Source organism: Pseudochaenichthys georgianus, chromosome 24 (genome assembly GCF_902827115.2).
Source record: "Pseudochaenichthys georgianus chromosome 24, fPseGeo1.2, whole genome shotgun sequence".
Classification (NCBI taxonomy): domain Eukaryota; kingdom Metazoa; phylum Chordata; class Actinopteri; order Perciformes; family Channichthyidae; genus Pseudochaenichthys; species Pseudochaenichthys georgianus.
Window position 1 is genome coordinate 31,953,276 of NC_047526.1, and position 17,567 is coordinate 31,970,842.

General features: G+C 41.7%; 1 protein-coding gene across 1 annotated transcript; it reads left to right on the forward strand.

Moving 5' to 3' along the window:
* Positions 1-8,456: 8,456 nt before the first annotated feature.
* fam89a (family with sequence similarity 89 member A) lies at positions 8,457-17,099 on the forward strand. Its single transcript, XM_034076209.1, has 2 exons — positions 8,457-8,886; positions 14,192-17,099. Exons 1-2 carry the CDS (start codon positions 8,644-8,646, stop codon positions 14,468-14,470), a joined length of 522 nt encoding a protein of 173 aa, XP_033932100.1. The 5' UTR covers positions 8,457-8,643; the 3' UTR covers positions 14,471-17,099.
* The last annotated feature ends 468 nt before the right edge of the window (positions 17,100-17,567 follow it).

Below are 17,567 nucleotides of genomic sequence, written 5' to 3' on the forward strand. Positions count from 1 at the left end.
ATTGCATTGTTTTTTGTCGAAGGAACCGGAAGTGGTAACATGCTAACTTACTTCTGGGTTTTAGGACGCATCACTGTGGCACTCGATAGCGTGTGCTAGCTAACCTGTGCTACCTACATCACTGCACGACACCAATCTGTAGCAGGAAACAAGTGTCTATATATTTTCATTTTAATAACTAGTATTGTATGAACCATAACAAATGTTTAGTTCAAACGTGGCACTTTAGGACAGTTACATCTGCAACTCAATGCGATTCATATAGAGTAACGTGGGGCACTGCTGTGTGTGTGTTGTATCTAAGAACCCCTTAGCTAAAACACACACATAGAATGAGGAGTTGGACTTGAGACAGGAGAAGAGAAGGACATATAGTGGGTGTAACGGAGCTGGCGGGTGAGCAAAAATGGGGAGGAGGGGGAGGTCAGAGGTCAGACAGCGGGAGGCCAGCTGCTGGTCAGGACTACGCCCTCCTGTCCCTGCAGAATGGAGAGAGGCCAGGAGGGTGACAGCGCACGAGAGCTAACACACATCTCATTCAAGCACCACAGACTGATGCTGCTGCTGATCACCCTCTCTCACTTGAGGGGAGATCTGGGACAGAAAGCCTGGAGGTTAAAATAAAATGTGATGTTTAAAGAAAAGAAGAACAGGTTTTGTTTTGTTATTTCCAACCTGTAGTCTTATCTGAATAAAAGACCATGATCCTGATGTATGCACTTGGAAGTAATGGCTTACAAGGATAACTTGAAAGCACAACCAATCCTATTAAAGCCCTATCCACAATTAACCCCGTGAGTGAGGGGTCGTGAGATCATGCAGAGATCAGCTTCAAAAATGTTTGAATACACCTGGAAGTTGAGGAGTGGGAGCGCACGCATTCCCTCAGTGAGAAATGTCTCATTGTTTCCTTCTTTAACAGCAGGAAGAGGATGTGTTTCCCTCTACATCTTTATTGTTGACAACACTTCCATATGTGATTTCATACTTTGAAACAAAGCCGTATAACCCATTGTCAGTACAGTTATACGTCACCCTGACATCACCCCTCCAGAGGAAACAGGGACAGCAGCTGTTCGGACACTCCTCTCCCCTGACCGGCTGTACACTCACACACTAGGAAGCTGACCTCCTACACACACACACACACACACACACACACACCCTCCTTCCCTTCAGACCCCATTGTGTTGCTCAGACAATGATGCATCAGCTCCAAGTTCAATGCAGAGTTGTTCCAGCAGTGAGATGGGATGGTGGTAGAAGAAAAATGTTTTCTTAACAAATGATATTCCGTTTGTTTTTTTAAATATAAATTGAGGTCCGGGTGTAATCCGGTCATAAAACTACAATTTTAGGGATGAACTCCTCTTTGGTTTCCTGCACTCAACATCCACATCCACAAATATTAAAACAAAATACTTGTTTGGGATGTTGAGTGTAGCCGCCAGGAAAGCAATCACAAAGAATTGGCTCAAACCAAACAGCCCATCTATAGATGATTGGTACGATATCATTATGAAATCTTTGTAATGGAAAGAATAACCTTCTCTTTGAGGCTCCAGGAACATAGATTTGAGGAGATTTGGGAGAAATGGAAAGTGTATATTACCCCGATACGCCCTTCTTTTGTCTAACTGTTTGAATATTTTATTTAAGGATCGATACTGTCAATGTTTTATATTGTAAAGAAAACACCCCATGTTATTATGTGCTTATTGTTGTTGTCTTGTCAAGAAAAAGAAAGAAAGACGGACCACTCTGTACAACTATTTAAACTATTTAAAAAAAAACTACAATTTTAGACAGAGATGATCAAATTTGAATGATTTAAGGACACATCAGATGTTGCACGCACACAAACAGACACACACATAAACATGTCTACGTGACTAATGGGGTACCATAATTTTACTCTGCTTCGTGAAGACTTCTGTCTCGTCCATTATAGGAAAATAGAAGAAAAAAAGTTTAAATGCAAAGACAAGTAGAACACATTATGATTGTATACATTAAGGTAAAATAATGATATGTATATAAGAAAGTATAATAATAACATTAGTTCCAATGGTTGTTCTTTATGTACGTGTACGGCGATTGATGGTACACAAATTAGAAACAAATTATTTTTTACGTTTAACCTGAAATTGTCACTGTAAATCCTTTTTCAGAATATTTATGCTTTTTCCTATACTCGACACTAACAACGTGCACCATAAGGCCGAGTGATGGCTTTGTGATATCCTGCCATGCTCAATGGATGTCTGCGTTTCATCCATGAAACCTCAAATCACTTATTTCTTATGGAAAATGTCCAAGCTAATATTCTATGCATGGTGGGAGAATATCTTTAGCGGAAAGACAATTCATAGTATTTGCACCGTATCTAGGGCTTCAAATAATAATAATGCCCAAGACATGGGGAAAGGAGAATAAAGTCACATTTAAGGCAGAAAAAGACATTCAAAAGTAGGGATGCCAGCGATTATTCGAATATTCGTTACAGTCTCCATAATCGAATATTATTTTTAAAAATCGATTTTATTTATATATATATTTTTTATTATTTATATATATTTTTTTATTATTTATGTTTTTGTTTTTTTCTGGCTTAGTTTCAACCAAAATATATATATATAAATATATATATGCTAATAATAGTAATAGTATTAATAATTGTAAATGGCCATTGGTCACACCACCAATTTGTTTTACTGTAAAGTTGGAGGAAGCCTGCGCAGAGCAGACTGCTGCTGCAGCACGCTACACACCGACCCCACCCCCACCCCCCCTCTCCCTCACACGTGCGACTAAAGATGAACAAAGCGGAAGCCGGAAGGTAAAAAGAGTTCCTCCTTGTGGAACTACTTCGAACATACAAGTCCAAAGGAAGTTAAATGCAAGCTCTGCGAAAAGACGTTGGTCTATCACAACGCCAGGGCTGCCGAATAATAATAATAATAATTTTGATCATGGACAGTTTCTGGCAACCCTATTCAAAAGACGTTCATTTTCTGCCTATGTACAGTGCATGAGTACTTAGTGTCATCTCCTTGGTCTTTAGCAACACATATCGCTTTCCCGCAGACACATCAGCGGATATCTTCAGAGCATTATTAGCCACCATACGCTTAGTGATGCTTTTTAGCAAGGCAGATTAACACGAGCCTGCTGCGGTTACATGACACCCGGGGGGGGGGGGGGGATCATACGCTTAATCCTTTGATCTCTGAAGGCAGTGGTGGTGGTGAAAGCTTAAAGAGGAGTCCTTCTGCTCATCGGTCTGCAGCTGAGGACGGTCGGCGCACGGCTGATTGCTTCTGAGAGCAGGATTAGGCTGTACTGTACAGATGCTTTTCAACGGCCAATGTAGTAGTTGATGTAATGATAGCATGGAATTAACAGTTAGGAAGTCACCTTGTTGGTTATCCATCTCAAAACAGGAATATTAGTCAGGAAGCAGAGTTGTATATGTGTATGACAACACTGTACACTGATGAGGAAAGTGGATTAAAATACACATGCTTTGTATTGAACACACCAGTGGTCTTAGCATTTGCTTCCAAATAGTAGCTTGTTGGCTTTTTAAACTAATTAAGGGTTTAAGGAAAAGGATACATTTTAACTCTTAAATTGTTAATATGATATAATTGAGTTATATTTCTGACCCTTTACTACTTGTTGTCAGTCAATGCAAACTATCTTACGCGTACAGAGATTAAGATCTATTCACCCACTCCCAATAAGGCAACTACATGATAAGGTCTGACAGCAGCACCTTTTAGTCTAATAGCGTATGAAAGTAAAATCAAATCGTTGTTTTTTGTAGCAATAAGTGTAGATTTTGTAAGCTTGGCTCGAGTGTAGGGTGCTCATAAGAAGAAGCACATGATGCTGTCTGTAGTCAGATTCAATTCATTTCAGTGGATTACAAATACCAGGCGTTATCCATCTGCCTGACTGTGTGTGCGTGCGTGCGTGCGTGCGTGCGTGCGTGTGTGTGTGTGTGTGTGTGTGTGTGTGGTAGATCACATGCTCCTGTTTTGCCGGGGAGAGTGTGTGATGCTTTTGTGTGTTGATTTCAAGGTTATTGTTGTTATATTGCTGTTATGGAGCTGCAGGCTGGGGGTGCGGGAAGTGAAGCCAACCATCTGTCCTTTATACTCCAAAACTATTGTCCCCAGACACACACACACACACACACACACACACACACACACACACACACACACACACACACACACACACACACACACACACACCACACACACACACACACACACACAACACACACACACACACACACACACACACACACACACACACACACACACACACACACACACACACACACACACACACACACACACACACACACACACACACACACACACACACACACCCCATCATGACCTCATACCCTATGACTGCACTCAGCTGGGGGAAATCTATCAATTAGGTTTATTGCAGGCACTCAAATGAACACTACATTCCAACATTAAGCTGATAGGAAGGCCTTCAGTTACATTTTAAATAAGTATTGAGTGTTCAATGTTTCACTATTGGAGCACGAACATCATAGAAAGATTAATACTTACACAAGACCACATCCGTTAGCTTATTCAATCATCTTGTTTCTCTTTTTTGTAGTCATTTTTATTAAGACTTGTGTATATGTTTCTCCAATAGTTATTAATGTATCCAAATAGAAAGTGTATATGAATGAATCTGTATTGATGTTATAGCTAAATGTCGTTGGCTATACTGTATATTCAAGGTGGAATGTATGTTTCTTATTTCTTATCATAAATGTTTGTCAAATATCTTACCTCGTTTCTTCACTAACACAGTAAAGAATATATTTTAAATTTTGTATGCTTTGGTCAAAATATCTTTACTGGTGTTCAAATCATTTTGAATATGAATTAAAAAAACTTAAACAGATCAAACAGACTCAGTTTTCCTGCCTAGGGAGACGCCCAGCAGCCACAGTGTTAAATGGACAGGAAGCGGATTTGACTTCTCAGCCACAATCAGCACCATCAAGGTAATATCCAAACATGAGATGACCGGAAGTTGGATTTCAAAATAAATGTACATTTTTTTAAATTACATTTTCTTTTTGGAACTGAGTAGTCACAATTATTCTGTGAAAATGCGAACACCACAAGGAGACCTCCAGTATATGTCCACTTTTCATAAATGTCTCCAAATACTTGAATACATAATTTAACTGGTCAATGCCTTTGATATTTTGCTGCTTTGTAGTTGTTTAAAAATATACTAATATATATTCAAGAGTCTTCTTATTTAATATAAAGGCAAGATAAGATATACAACAATATAAAACAATGAACACATAACATATCTAATATCTTAACCAAAACTCCTCATTAAAATAACCAATTAATCAAAACATCAACAGCCAGATGTGTCTGCCTCCAAGTCATTTAAAACCCTTCAAATGCCTCCAGAGGGACCAGCTCTCCAGTTGAATAAATTATGTGGAATAAATCTAATTATAGTCGCTATCAAGGTCGAATGGTTTACCATCCCTAAACCTGACTCAACATGAAAAATGTAGGGTTGTGAAAAGGAAAACATGTTTACAGAACCTACACCTACATTTCTTAGTAACATTTTTTTATAAAAATGCCCATACTAAAAAAAAAAAAAATCAACATTTGTCATTAACAAAACCAGTCCATCAAAACGTCAGCAGCCAGATGTGTCGGCCACAAAGTCTTAAAGGTCACCTATCATGCTATTTTTAGGCAATAGCATGGTCTCAGATATATAACAAATTAGGGCTGTCAAACGATTAAAATTTTTAATCAGATTAATCACAGTTTAAAAATTAATTAATCATGATTAATCACCATTCGAACTATGTCCAAAATAGTCTCCCTCCGCAGCCGGTTGGCGTAGTTTTGGCACAGTTCCGTTGTACAGACCGACGTTAACAGCAGCCCTGTCTGTGCACACGGAGACCGACTCTGTCGTCCGGTGATCTAACCGCCTTCTGGAAAAGCTTCACAGGTACGTCGGTACGCAAATGCGCTTTGTGACACAAGTGACGGTACGCATTTCAGATTACGCACCTAACCTGCGTACCAGTTATGTGCACCCCTGTACCAGAGCCATATTATTACTATTATATGGCTCTGCCCTGTACTACAGCAAGAGTATTCTCCGTCGGGACTTCCTGCAACAACACCACGCCGTTATCAAAGATGTTCTATTGAGAAGACGATCACTACGTGACAAAAGTTTTCAAAACCGTGGCTACTGAAATCAATCTTACTAACTGCTGTCTGTGCAATTTACTCCGCGCGAGTTGGCAGACTTTATTTTGCTTACTTTAACATCATTTTTCATGGTGGGGCTAAGCCATTTCTTGGTATGGGTGTAGCCTACCCCAGCCATACCCTGGCGCTGCCACTGGTGGCACGTATGGGGCGGGCCATTCTGCACATGCGTTAAATGCGTTAAATATTTTAACGCAATTAATTCAAAAAATTAATTACCGCCGTTAACGCGATAATTTTGACAGCACTAATAAAAATATATCAAAAACATGTCTATGAAGTGTTTTGCTCAAAAATACCAAACAGATCACCCATTCTAGCCACGCCTCATATCCCTCTATTTCACTTCCTGTTTCAAAAGTGCTGATTTGGGTATAAAGCTTTAAAAAAAAAAAAAAGGATTAAAAAAAAGGAGGGGGCTGAGCTCATGCGGGACATGGCAGCTACTGTCTAAACCAGTGGTTCTCAAACTTTTTTCAATAATGTACCCCCTTTGAAAAATAAATTCAGCCAAGTACCCCCAGGTCAGCACAAAAAAAAAATCCAAATGCCAAGCATCGCTTATTGTTTAGGTCCTTTGATAAGCAGGCAGTCATATCATTAACTAGAACTAGCTAGATCTGATAGATTTGGACATAAACGCGAGTGAAGTCTAACCGGACGCGAGAGAGATCAGATCATAACGAAGTACACGCAGGTCTTCCGGATCACAGCTCCCCCGCTGTGACGGACCGGTGAGCGGAGCAAAATACACTAAGAGTTAGACCTAACACACTTAGCTAGTTTATCTACTCTGGAACTAGCTAAACTAGTTATACATATCTGTATTCTTTACTGTCGGGTCACTTAGTACAGGTTCAGCGAGCTGCACGAGACTGACGGGCTGTCAGGAGAGGGAGAGGAAAAGAGAGCACCCCGTTTATTTTTCCCATTTTATTATCCAGAAATACTGTAAAGCTTTCAATAAAGTAGTTAATCTACTATTAGTTAGTTTGTTTAAATGCATTACTTATGTTGTTTTTTTCATTACATACAATAAATCTCACGTACCCCCTGCAGTACTCCAACGTACCCCTAGGGGTCCGCGTACCCCCATTTGAGATCCACTGGTCTAAATTAAATACTGCCGTGATGAAACGCCATATCATGGATTATCAAGGATCTGAAACAGTCTGGAGCTCAAAGGCTTTCTCTCTTGCCGGCTTACCACAAGGTGCAGTTCCTTTTTATATCCAGCTTCTTCACACACATGCTCTCCGGTACAGGTCAGCTCTGAGTGTTAGCGATGCTAATGTAAACACTGACCATATTACGTCCAAAACAGTCGGGCATTGTTTCTGATAGCAACGTTTCTGATTGGGCCGTGGGTGTAAAGCCAGCCTACATTTCAGATATTATGTCATATCGGACGCAAATCTGGATCAGCTCCGTTGTAGCCCTGTTTTTAGAGATTTGGGTACGGAGGAAAAGAGAGAGGGTTTTATTTTCTGACTGAGTTCCCTAACACACCGTTCGGGGACACATGTTTATGTATAAAAGACATCAAAAAGTGCATTTTGCATGGTACTGTAGGTCCCCTTTAAATCCCTTTAAATGCATCCATAGGGCCCAATTATTGAATGTAATGAGTTATACGAAGCCAACAAACCTATATCGTATCATGGTTGGTGAAGGTCCAAACGTTTCTGTCTTCCTAAACCTGATTCAACATTAAAATGTACGTTTGAATCAGATTCTGAATTCCTTTATTCGTCCCACAGAGGGGACATTTACATTGTGAGCGCTAAGTATAGATAGAGATGAAAACAATACAGCAATAACATGAAAGACATGCACATAATAAATACATTAATGGATGGATAGAGATAGATAGATAGATATAGATAGATAGATAGATAGATAGATAGATAGATAGATAGATAGATAGATAAATAGATAAATACTTTATTGATACAATTCAATCGTATATATTCCACAGAGTTACATACATATTCTTCTTACAGTAATATATTGTTTAACTTGTAGTTGTTGAATGGATAACAATGATTTCAGAACCTACAGTACATTTTATATATATTTATTGTAGGACCAAAAAAAAACCCCTTTATTTTGATGGTCAACCCGGAAATGAAATTACTTCAATCCGGGTACTTTGAAGTGTCGTCACCGGCCGCCCTCAGCAGAGAAAACCACGGCTGTTGCTCAGTCTGTTTGGCGTGGAAGAGACGGCCGATTATTCACAACATTTACAGGATTCTACCCTGATTCTACCCCAACAAACAGTCACCGTTAGTGTTAAATCCCAGCATCTTTTCGGCCAGTAACTCACAGGACGATGAATGGTAAGTCTACGAACGGTTCGTTGGGGGGCATGGCCTGTATCGAGGGTCTTCCCCCGCTGCCGAAGAGCCTGAGCGGCTTGCTGAACTCCAGCGGCGGCTCCTGGAGAGACATGGAGAGGATGTACGTGAAGAAGACCATGATCCAGGACGACCTGAGCCGGGGCAGAAACGACAACCTGCTGTCACACAAGCCGGCCAACCTGGACGCTGCCCTGGCTCTCCTGCGGAAAGAAATGGTAACATTTTAGTTGTATTTAACGAGAAGAAAGTGGTCAGTTTGTTCCTGTCCGTTGGTTGGTCTGTCGACATGTTTTAATCCCTCTGCGCTCTACATTCAGAGCCAGCCAAATCCCCTCAGGAAACTCTGGCATTTGGATGTAGCCTGGCTCTGTGCATATTTACACACCTCTTAACCCACAGTTTAAGGCTTTTTACAAATGGTAAAAGGCTCTTAGTTAATTCGGCATACATACGATTTAGCATTGCGTGAATTAAATATCGTCTCTCCACTCTCCAGGTATGCATTTCGCTTTTCTCCCTGCAGCCCATATACATTTTAGGGATAGATATATTTAGATGTTGCCTGGCTTTGTGCATATATTTACACACCTCTATCACACAGTTCAAGGCTCCTTAATTCGGCATGCATACCATTTAACATGCACTAAAATACATGGATTAAAATATCATCTTGTATGAACATGGGTCTGCTTCAAAGCCTTTAAAGAAACTGGTATGTGGATGGTGTCTGGCATACTTACGCACATTTTAACTAGGGATGTAACGATATATCGAATATCGCGATATCGCGGTAAATAAATGTCTCGATCCCGTCGTGATACTGACAAAATCTACCGCGATTTTTTTAAACCTTTATTTAACCAGGTGGTCCCATTGAGATCATCGATCTCTTTTTCAAGTGAGACCTGTCCAACATGGCAGCAAGTAGGTTACAACGTGAACATAAAACAACAGATAACACAAAAGGACATCGTATTTACAGGGCTACGTTCATACCTAGAGACATTGACAAGTACCAACGGTATATTTATATCTCGCCCTGTCAATAAGCCTCACCTTCTTGGCAACAACTGTATTGTTTTTGAAGTGGTGGAGAGACAATGCACAGTTTGACCTACTGCTGTCACCCATGGCCAAAGCATGTCTCTGTGTCCCCGCAACATCAGTACCAAGCAAGAGAGTTTTCTCCACAGCAGGGGATTTTGTAAACGCCCAAACATCCCAGCTTCTACCTGGAAATGTGGACATGCTCATATTCCTAAAAGATAACCTTGATGATGCTGAGCGAGTGAGTTAGAGTTGAGTTACTTGAAAAACTGAAACTGAAAAGTGAAACTTGATTTATTCTATTGCAGGGTCTGATTATTATATTGTTGACACTTTAAAATACTACTATCTTACTAAAATACTGTACAAATCAGATATATTATTTAATAAAGAAAAAAAGTAAAAAAAATTTAAAAAAAAAATCACTTTTTTTTCTTTATTTTTCAATACCGCGATAAATATCGTACCGTGGACTTTTTATCGTGATATTATCGTATCGTGAGTTTTTGGTATCGTTACATCCCTAATTTTAACACACGGTTTAAGGCTTTTTCCAAATTATAATAGCCTCCTTTTAAATGTCAGCAGACACCCCATTTACCATTGCCTGAATGTAGTCATCTTCAGGTATGGCTTTAGCTTCTTTCCTGCATTTCCGTCTTACATTTTAATGATGGATAGATTTGGATGTTTCCTGGATTTGTGCATATTTACACACTTCTTAACACAAAGTTTACGACTTTGTACAAGTTGTAAGAGTCTCCTGTCACATTTGGCATACATATAAATGACCATACATATAATTACTATCATCTTCAGGTATGGATTTCACTTTCTTTCCTGCAGTCCACTTACATTTGAGTGATAGAAAGTCATCGTTGGACCCTGACTAGCCCCAAACTATTTTTGCACAATATCAACTCTGTTTAGTGAAATGTATGTTTACCGAGGTTATGAAAAGACCCCATTGATTCCCACAGTGTATATGTGTACATGCTACATGAAGTCTTTTCAAACTCTAGCAGTAAGAATACAAGAGAAACCAGCATCAGGATAAGCTCTGCAGTCATTAAGTCATTACGCTCATGCTGATTTATAGTCTCAGCTCAATTTAATACCTTTTAGTATCAGTATAAAACGTTTTCACGAGCTAGCATAACCCTGACCTGTAGTGCATACTAAGACATTATAAGGCTACAGTAATTGCGGTGTAAACAGTGACACACACTCTTACTCCCCGTTGCCAGCCGCAGGGATTTAATAACAGAGTTTCGGTATCAAGGTAGACTCCTCCACGGCGCTTAGTGAATCCATGACAAAAGCATTCCTCGCATCCAGTCATTTAGAGTCAAACTATATGAAACTCTACCTCTGTGGCATTTGGACCTGACAGGCTCCACTAAGCCCCTGCTTTACTTCCCCTGCTCCCTGATCAAAGGGTATGGCTCTGTTAATGTGTAACTATGAGGTTGTAGTTGGCACCGTTTAATACGTTGTCGATGTCCTATTGGTGAGAATCTGTGAGCCGCTCCCCGCTGTACGGAGCATGAGGCTTCAGCTGTTTGAACTGACCGTGATGTGTGTGGATGCAATGCAGCGATGTTCACTCTGTCCGACATGCACTTTTGAACTCTGCCAGTCGATGTGTCTTTTCTTTATTCCGTGAATTAGTAATGTCAGTTAGGGAAGCAGCTACGGATTAATCTCCTCTCCTATTGGTTGATTTCACTTTAGATTAATGCATTTTTAAAACATGACCACCATGTGTTTTGTCTGACAAACGTCCCAAATATATTCAGTTTACAAATAAATATAAAGGCAAGATTTTAAAGGCTGACACCAGTGAACATTTGGTATTTTCTTTGTAAAAGAAACCGTAGTAATTAATTGATTATCAAACCGTTTAGCTATCATTCATCTTTTGATCAAATTATCAATGAATCGACTAGTTTGTCAATATCATTTGCACATCAATTCTCTGTTTAGCTGAAAAGATTAAAGTCACAGTAAAAGTCATGGTTCGTTAGCTTTGTAAGTCTGAATCATTTTGGTGTTCGAAAATAAAGGGTACTAAATAATCCTTAGTAGCTTTAGTTGTCTCAGGCTGTCTGCAGAGTTTAGAGAACCACTCGGAGATTATCTAAAAAAATGTAAACCCCTAAAAAGCACAATCCGGCCCCTTTAAAGTTCCCATGTCATGGCCATTTCTACCGAAGTGTATGAGGAAGCCCGCGGATTGGTCCAAACGTAACTATACCCGAAATACGTCGCTATACCCAAGAAGTAAACAATAGAAAAAGAAAATGTCCAACGAGGCGTTCTGGGGCAGCACAGACAGGTCTTTTCTGTGTTAGAGTTGTACTCGCTACAGGGTGCACTTTGAGGGTTTGAGACTCTGCAGAAAAGCTACATAACACACAAGGGGACGGGTAATAACCAGAAAAGCATGACACGGGACCTTTAACAACCAGGAGAAAGCTGTAATTAATCATTTTTGCTCCGGCTTTGTAACTCTGGGGATTTGAATCATTTAACAAAATATATTCTGGGTTTGTGCCGGTGTTTGAAAATACATGGTACTCAGGGTTTCCCACACATAGACTATACTTGGGTGGGCCGCCCAGGTATATTAACGGCCGCCCAATTATATTTCGCGACCCATTTAGTTTTTTTTTTATTCGTCTGTGACCACGACGCCATCTGCGATCGATTAACTTGTGGACAATGATCCCTCGCTCTACGCCTCCTGTACCCAGGCCCGGACTGGCCATCGGGAGGACCGGGGGGTTTCCCGATGGCCTGGCCTGTTAAGTGGCCTGCCTCACACAGGGTGACCGGCTGTCTACATGATGTGGCCTGCCTCACACAGGGTGACCGGCTGTCTACATGATGTGGTCTGCCTCACACAGGGTGACCGGCTGTCTACATGATGTGGCCTGCCTCACACAGGGTGACCGGCTGTCTACATGATGTGGCCTGCCTCACACAGGGTGACTGGCTGTCTACATGATGTGGCCTGCCTCACACAGGGTGACCGGCTGTCTACATGATGTGGCCTGCCTCACACAGGGTGACCGGCTGTCTACATGATGTGGCCTGCCTCACACAGGGTGACCGGCTGTCTACATGATGTGGCCTGCCTCACACAGGGTGACTGGCTGTCTACATGATGTGGCCTGCCTCACACAGGGTGACCGGCTGTCTACATGATGTGGCCTGCCTCACACAGGGTGACTGGCTGTCTACATGATGTGGTCTGCCTCACACAGGGTGACTGGCTGTCCACATGATGTGCCTGCCTCACACAGGGTGACTGGCTGTCTACATGATGTGGCCTGCCTCACACAGGGTGACTGGCTGTCTACATGATGTGGCCTGCCTCACACAGGGTGACCGGCTGTCTACATGATGTGGCCTGCCTCACACAGGGTGACTGGCTGTCTACATGATGTGGCCTGCCTCACACAGGGTGACTGGCTGTCTACATGATGTGGCCTGCCTCACACAGGGTGACCGGCTGTCTACATGATGTGGCCTGCCTCACACAGGGTGACTGGCTGTCCACATGATGTGGCCTGCCTCACACAGGGTGACTGGCTGTCCACATGATGTGGCCTGCCTCACACAGGGTGACTGGCTGTCTACATGATGTGGCCTGCCTCACACAGGGTGACTGGCTGTCCACATGATGTGGCCTGCCTCACACAGGGTGACCGGCTGTCTACATGATGTGGCCTGCCTCACACAGGGTGACTGGCTGTCCACATGATGTGGCCTGCCGACATGGCCACTGTCATACAGATAATAAATCAAAGCCCTTGATTGGTCTCTGTGTCATTCAAGCTCGGGATAACCTCAGCTCAGATGAGGTAAAGGACTCCGAGTGTTTAGATACTTAACTTAGTCGTCTGTGGGTCTCAAACGGTTTGGTCACCATTTATGTAAACACATATTTCCATTTGAGGGGGGAGTGATTAGTAAAATATGCATGAATAAAAAACGAAAAGTTAACTAGGTGAAAAAAGGTAAGATACACTTTTAAAACTTGTTGAGAGCTAAAACTAGTCTTTAGGCGCATTCACACGGCAGTACTTTTCCCACAAAGGTTCATGAGAACTCTTTTGTCGCGTTCACACCAAAAAGAGCCGGTACTAAAATGAGTTCTTGAGAACCTTTTCAGTCGCTGCTAGAGAGCAGGGACTTTCGTGGGAGAAAAAGGTTCCGATGTCTGATTGGCTGGGCGGATTTCAAACCACCATATTTTTTTTTTAACATGATTCTTTTACATTTATCACATTACACATAAACAACCGGACATTCCCCAACATTAGACATATGGCAGATTACAAAATAATGCAAAAAATAAAAAGTGTGCACTTACTAGAAATCAGTTTAAAGTACACACCAAGAATATAAGTACGTTTGCAAAAAGCCCTCTTTAAGTAATAATCATGCTCTGAATGCGTCCCTCAGGTGGGGCTCCGGCAGCAGGACATGTCCCTGCTCTGCCAGCTGTGGTCCCTGCACGAGTCCATCCAGGACTACAAGGGCAGCTGCCAGGACCTGAGCGCCGCCTCCAGCCTCAGCATGATGGAGAACGGATACTTTGACGAGGACGACGAGGACTACCCGGAGCCTGGAGCCACGCCCACCGGAGAGAGGCCGGACGGAGAGCTGGGAGACGGCACGGGAAAGAAAGGGAGCGGCATCGCAAAGGACGACAGCTGGGACTCATTTCACGTCAACATCTGAGGCCTGGATGGATACATGCTGTCTGGGGGGGAAAGACTTGAGGAGGAAGGGACTGGTTCGTTAGAGGTAGCAGCTTGTGGTATTTTTTTACCATAATAGACTCCATCTTACGTCCAGCTCCTCTCTGATCTTCCCCGAGCTGAGAGTTGCCGACACGTCCTCAAACTCAGAGTTCAGATGGATTATATTCCCAGACTCCTCATACTCCAAATTAGGCAATATATATTATTTCTTCTTTAAAAAAAACAGCTGCTTCTGTATCAAGGGCCAGCCAGTGACCCCCCCCCTTTTTTGGCAGAACTTTTTTTACATTTACAAAATATATGAACAAAGTCGTATTATTTATTATATAATATAAATGACAAGATATTTCCTGTTTCTCTCTACGGATGTTTTGTACTGCAACTCTACCCAGGTACAAGGACTACCAGACACGGAGGCTTCGTAAAGGAACACAACGGATTCTGGACCCAAGCAGACGATTGACTTTAAGCGGTGAGGTCAATATTTACACAAATCCAGAACAAAAGGGGTCGGGCGTGAAGAGCGGAGAAAGTCCTCATACCTGCTCACAGTGTAAAGATGATTGGAACAGAATGAGTTTTGGTTCGGGGGGTGAGGGCGACGCTTTCCAGCCTTTCAGGTGGCGCAGTTCTTCGCTCTGAAAATGTGAAATGTTCAAAATGCTGGAGACGGTTGCAACCTGACCCCAACTGAAGCTGTAGTGACGCATTAGGGACAACGTTGATGTGTCGTGGGTGTTAAAGGACAGATGGTTTTAATCCATGGGAAATCGTCTAGTTATACTGCACACAAACGAAAGGGTAAGCTTACTTGCGTCTTGTTGTCATAGTTCTCATTCCTATGACATGTTCTCAAAGCTGCTCTTAGATCTGGAAGGGAGAAAGGAAATCAAAAACTGACGGAAAGTACTATGAAATGAAAGCTCACGTTGTAATCAACAACAACATAGCCACGTAGCAACTACTAACCAGCATCGATTTAAAAGAACTGGATGAAATGACTTAATCGGCAAGTTTCCACATAACCAGCTTTGAGGTGTTTAGACTTCTCGCATCATTTACACTTGCTAACATTGTCTGTTTTATTCATCCCCGTGACTGACGGAGACGTGTAAGGACTTAAAAGTGATTGTTCGACTCTGAATGCTCATAATGTTGCTCACGGTGCAGACGCAAAGCTGTGTGTGCATCAGCTGAACACAGGGTACTTTTATAACTCGTCCGTATCCCTATATAAACTGAACATTGTTTATGACGTGTCGGAGGGATGTAAAGGGGGTTTTCTCAACGACGCGTCGATACTGCTCGCTAACAAGATTGTAAGTGTATTCGACTGCCGTCTCTGACTGAAACACTCACTTTCTTTGGACTCTGTTTCTGTCCCGCACCATCTATCCAGCGACAGTGTGTGGATGTGCAAAGATTCTGCTGCACATATGGTCTTCCTTTATATCTAAAAAGCAAAAGGTTTTAGCTGAACCTGTAGCAGGCAACACACAGCAGCTGTTGTATCTCTACTAAATGACTGCGGATAGTTTCAGTGTTATTGTGTCTGTACAGATCACCTGTGTGTGTGTGTGTGCCGGTGTGTGTGTGTGTGTGTAACACAAACCAAAGAAGGAGCGGCACTCAAAATGAAATGTATTTGGGTTAAAGTGCTAAAAAAGCTGATAGTTAATGCTCTTGAATGACATTTTATTCAAAAAGTGAACCGTACAATGTATCAAAGTTATCACACACATGTCATCTCTGTCCTCCAGCAGTGACACTTCATATTTTACTGTGGGGATAATATTGACGTTGATATTTAAAAAAAAAAAAAAAAATTATTATTATTTTTTATCGCTGACCGACGAGAAAGTCTCAGTTCTCACCTCTGTCTACACAGCTAGAGTGTACATCTAAATGATAGTGTCCACACGCATGAGTGCATAGTGACCTACGGTAGTTATCACACACATTACAGCAGAGTCATATTAAAGGATTAAACATTTTAGGAAATGTTTACTTGCTTTCTTGCAGAGTTAAATAACAACCATACCGCCCTCATATCCTTGTGAGTATGAAGCTACTTAGCTGATCAACTTACTATATTTCAGCTGTATAATTTGTGCAAAAAACATGATTTTGCTTTTGCTAGACTGGAAGAAAGCAAAGCATATTTCCCCCTAAAACATTCATACAAATCCTTCAACAGTTAGACCATTATTATCAGAAAAATGTTGCTTTTATTTTCTCCCTATCGCTCCAAGACTCCACCTCTTGCCCACTTCCAAACCGTGTGCTGTTAATATCCATAATGCAAGTTTCTAACAATAACGATGCATGCAAAAAAAGGTCTTCAGTCAAATACGATGGTGCTTTCTCTCATCTAATAAGTTGGATTGAATGTTTGCCCGATGTGTGATGAATCTGTATCTGAATGCTACTAATATTTCCAGTCAAGTGACCCATTTGTAATCGATGCAGTTCGAACGTCTTCTGTACCAACTTGACCCCTGATGATTTATTATTGGATGTCTACACAATTAGTGCCTTTGCAAACCTTCAGACTGGTTTGCTGTGTACCACGGGGACGAGAATAAATAAACTGTTGTATCATGTGACTCGCTTGCCATGCAATTTGTTCCTAAAGCTGCTACGTGTACATCTAGAATCTTGACTTTTGCAAAATCGAGCAAAATGTGTTGTTGTGCTCCGACTACAAATCTAAGGACATCTCAAAGATCTGATTTAAAGGTGTGCCATGAGACCTGGAGGTTCACGTCGGTCTTTTTCAGGCTCTGCTGTCAAAGGCTCCTTTTCCCTTGTATCGGCGAGGATGCAGCCGCTGGAGCCGTGTGTGTTTTCTGATGCTTCCTCCCTCTGAAATACGAGTCGCTGAAGCAGTTCTGTTCCTCTCTTGGTTGATGTTTTCCAGAAATACAACACCAGCACAGAGAATATATCGCGTTCCTCCAATATGTATCGTGCCAAAATCAAATGTAATCTTCCACATAAAGCAGCTCTAACTTCCAAAACTTGGATCAGCCCTAAAATCAGTCATGCCAGTTGCAAAAAGAAATACAGGGTGT

Coding starts and splice junctions, on each gene's coding strand:
- fam89a (XM_034076209.1), top strand. CDS start 8,644: ATGAATGGTAAGTCTACGAACGGTTCGTTGGGGGGCATGGCCTGTATC. Junction 8,887..14,191: donor CTCTCCTGCGGAAAGAAATG/GTAACATTTTAG, acceptor TGCGTCCCTCAG/GTGGGGCTCCGGCAGCAGGA.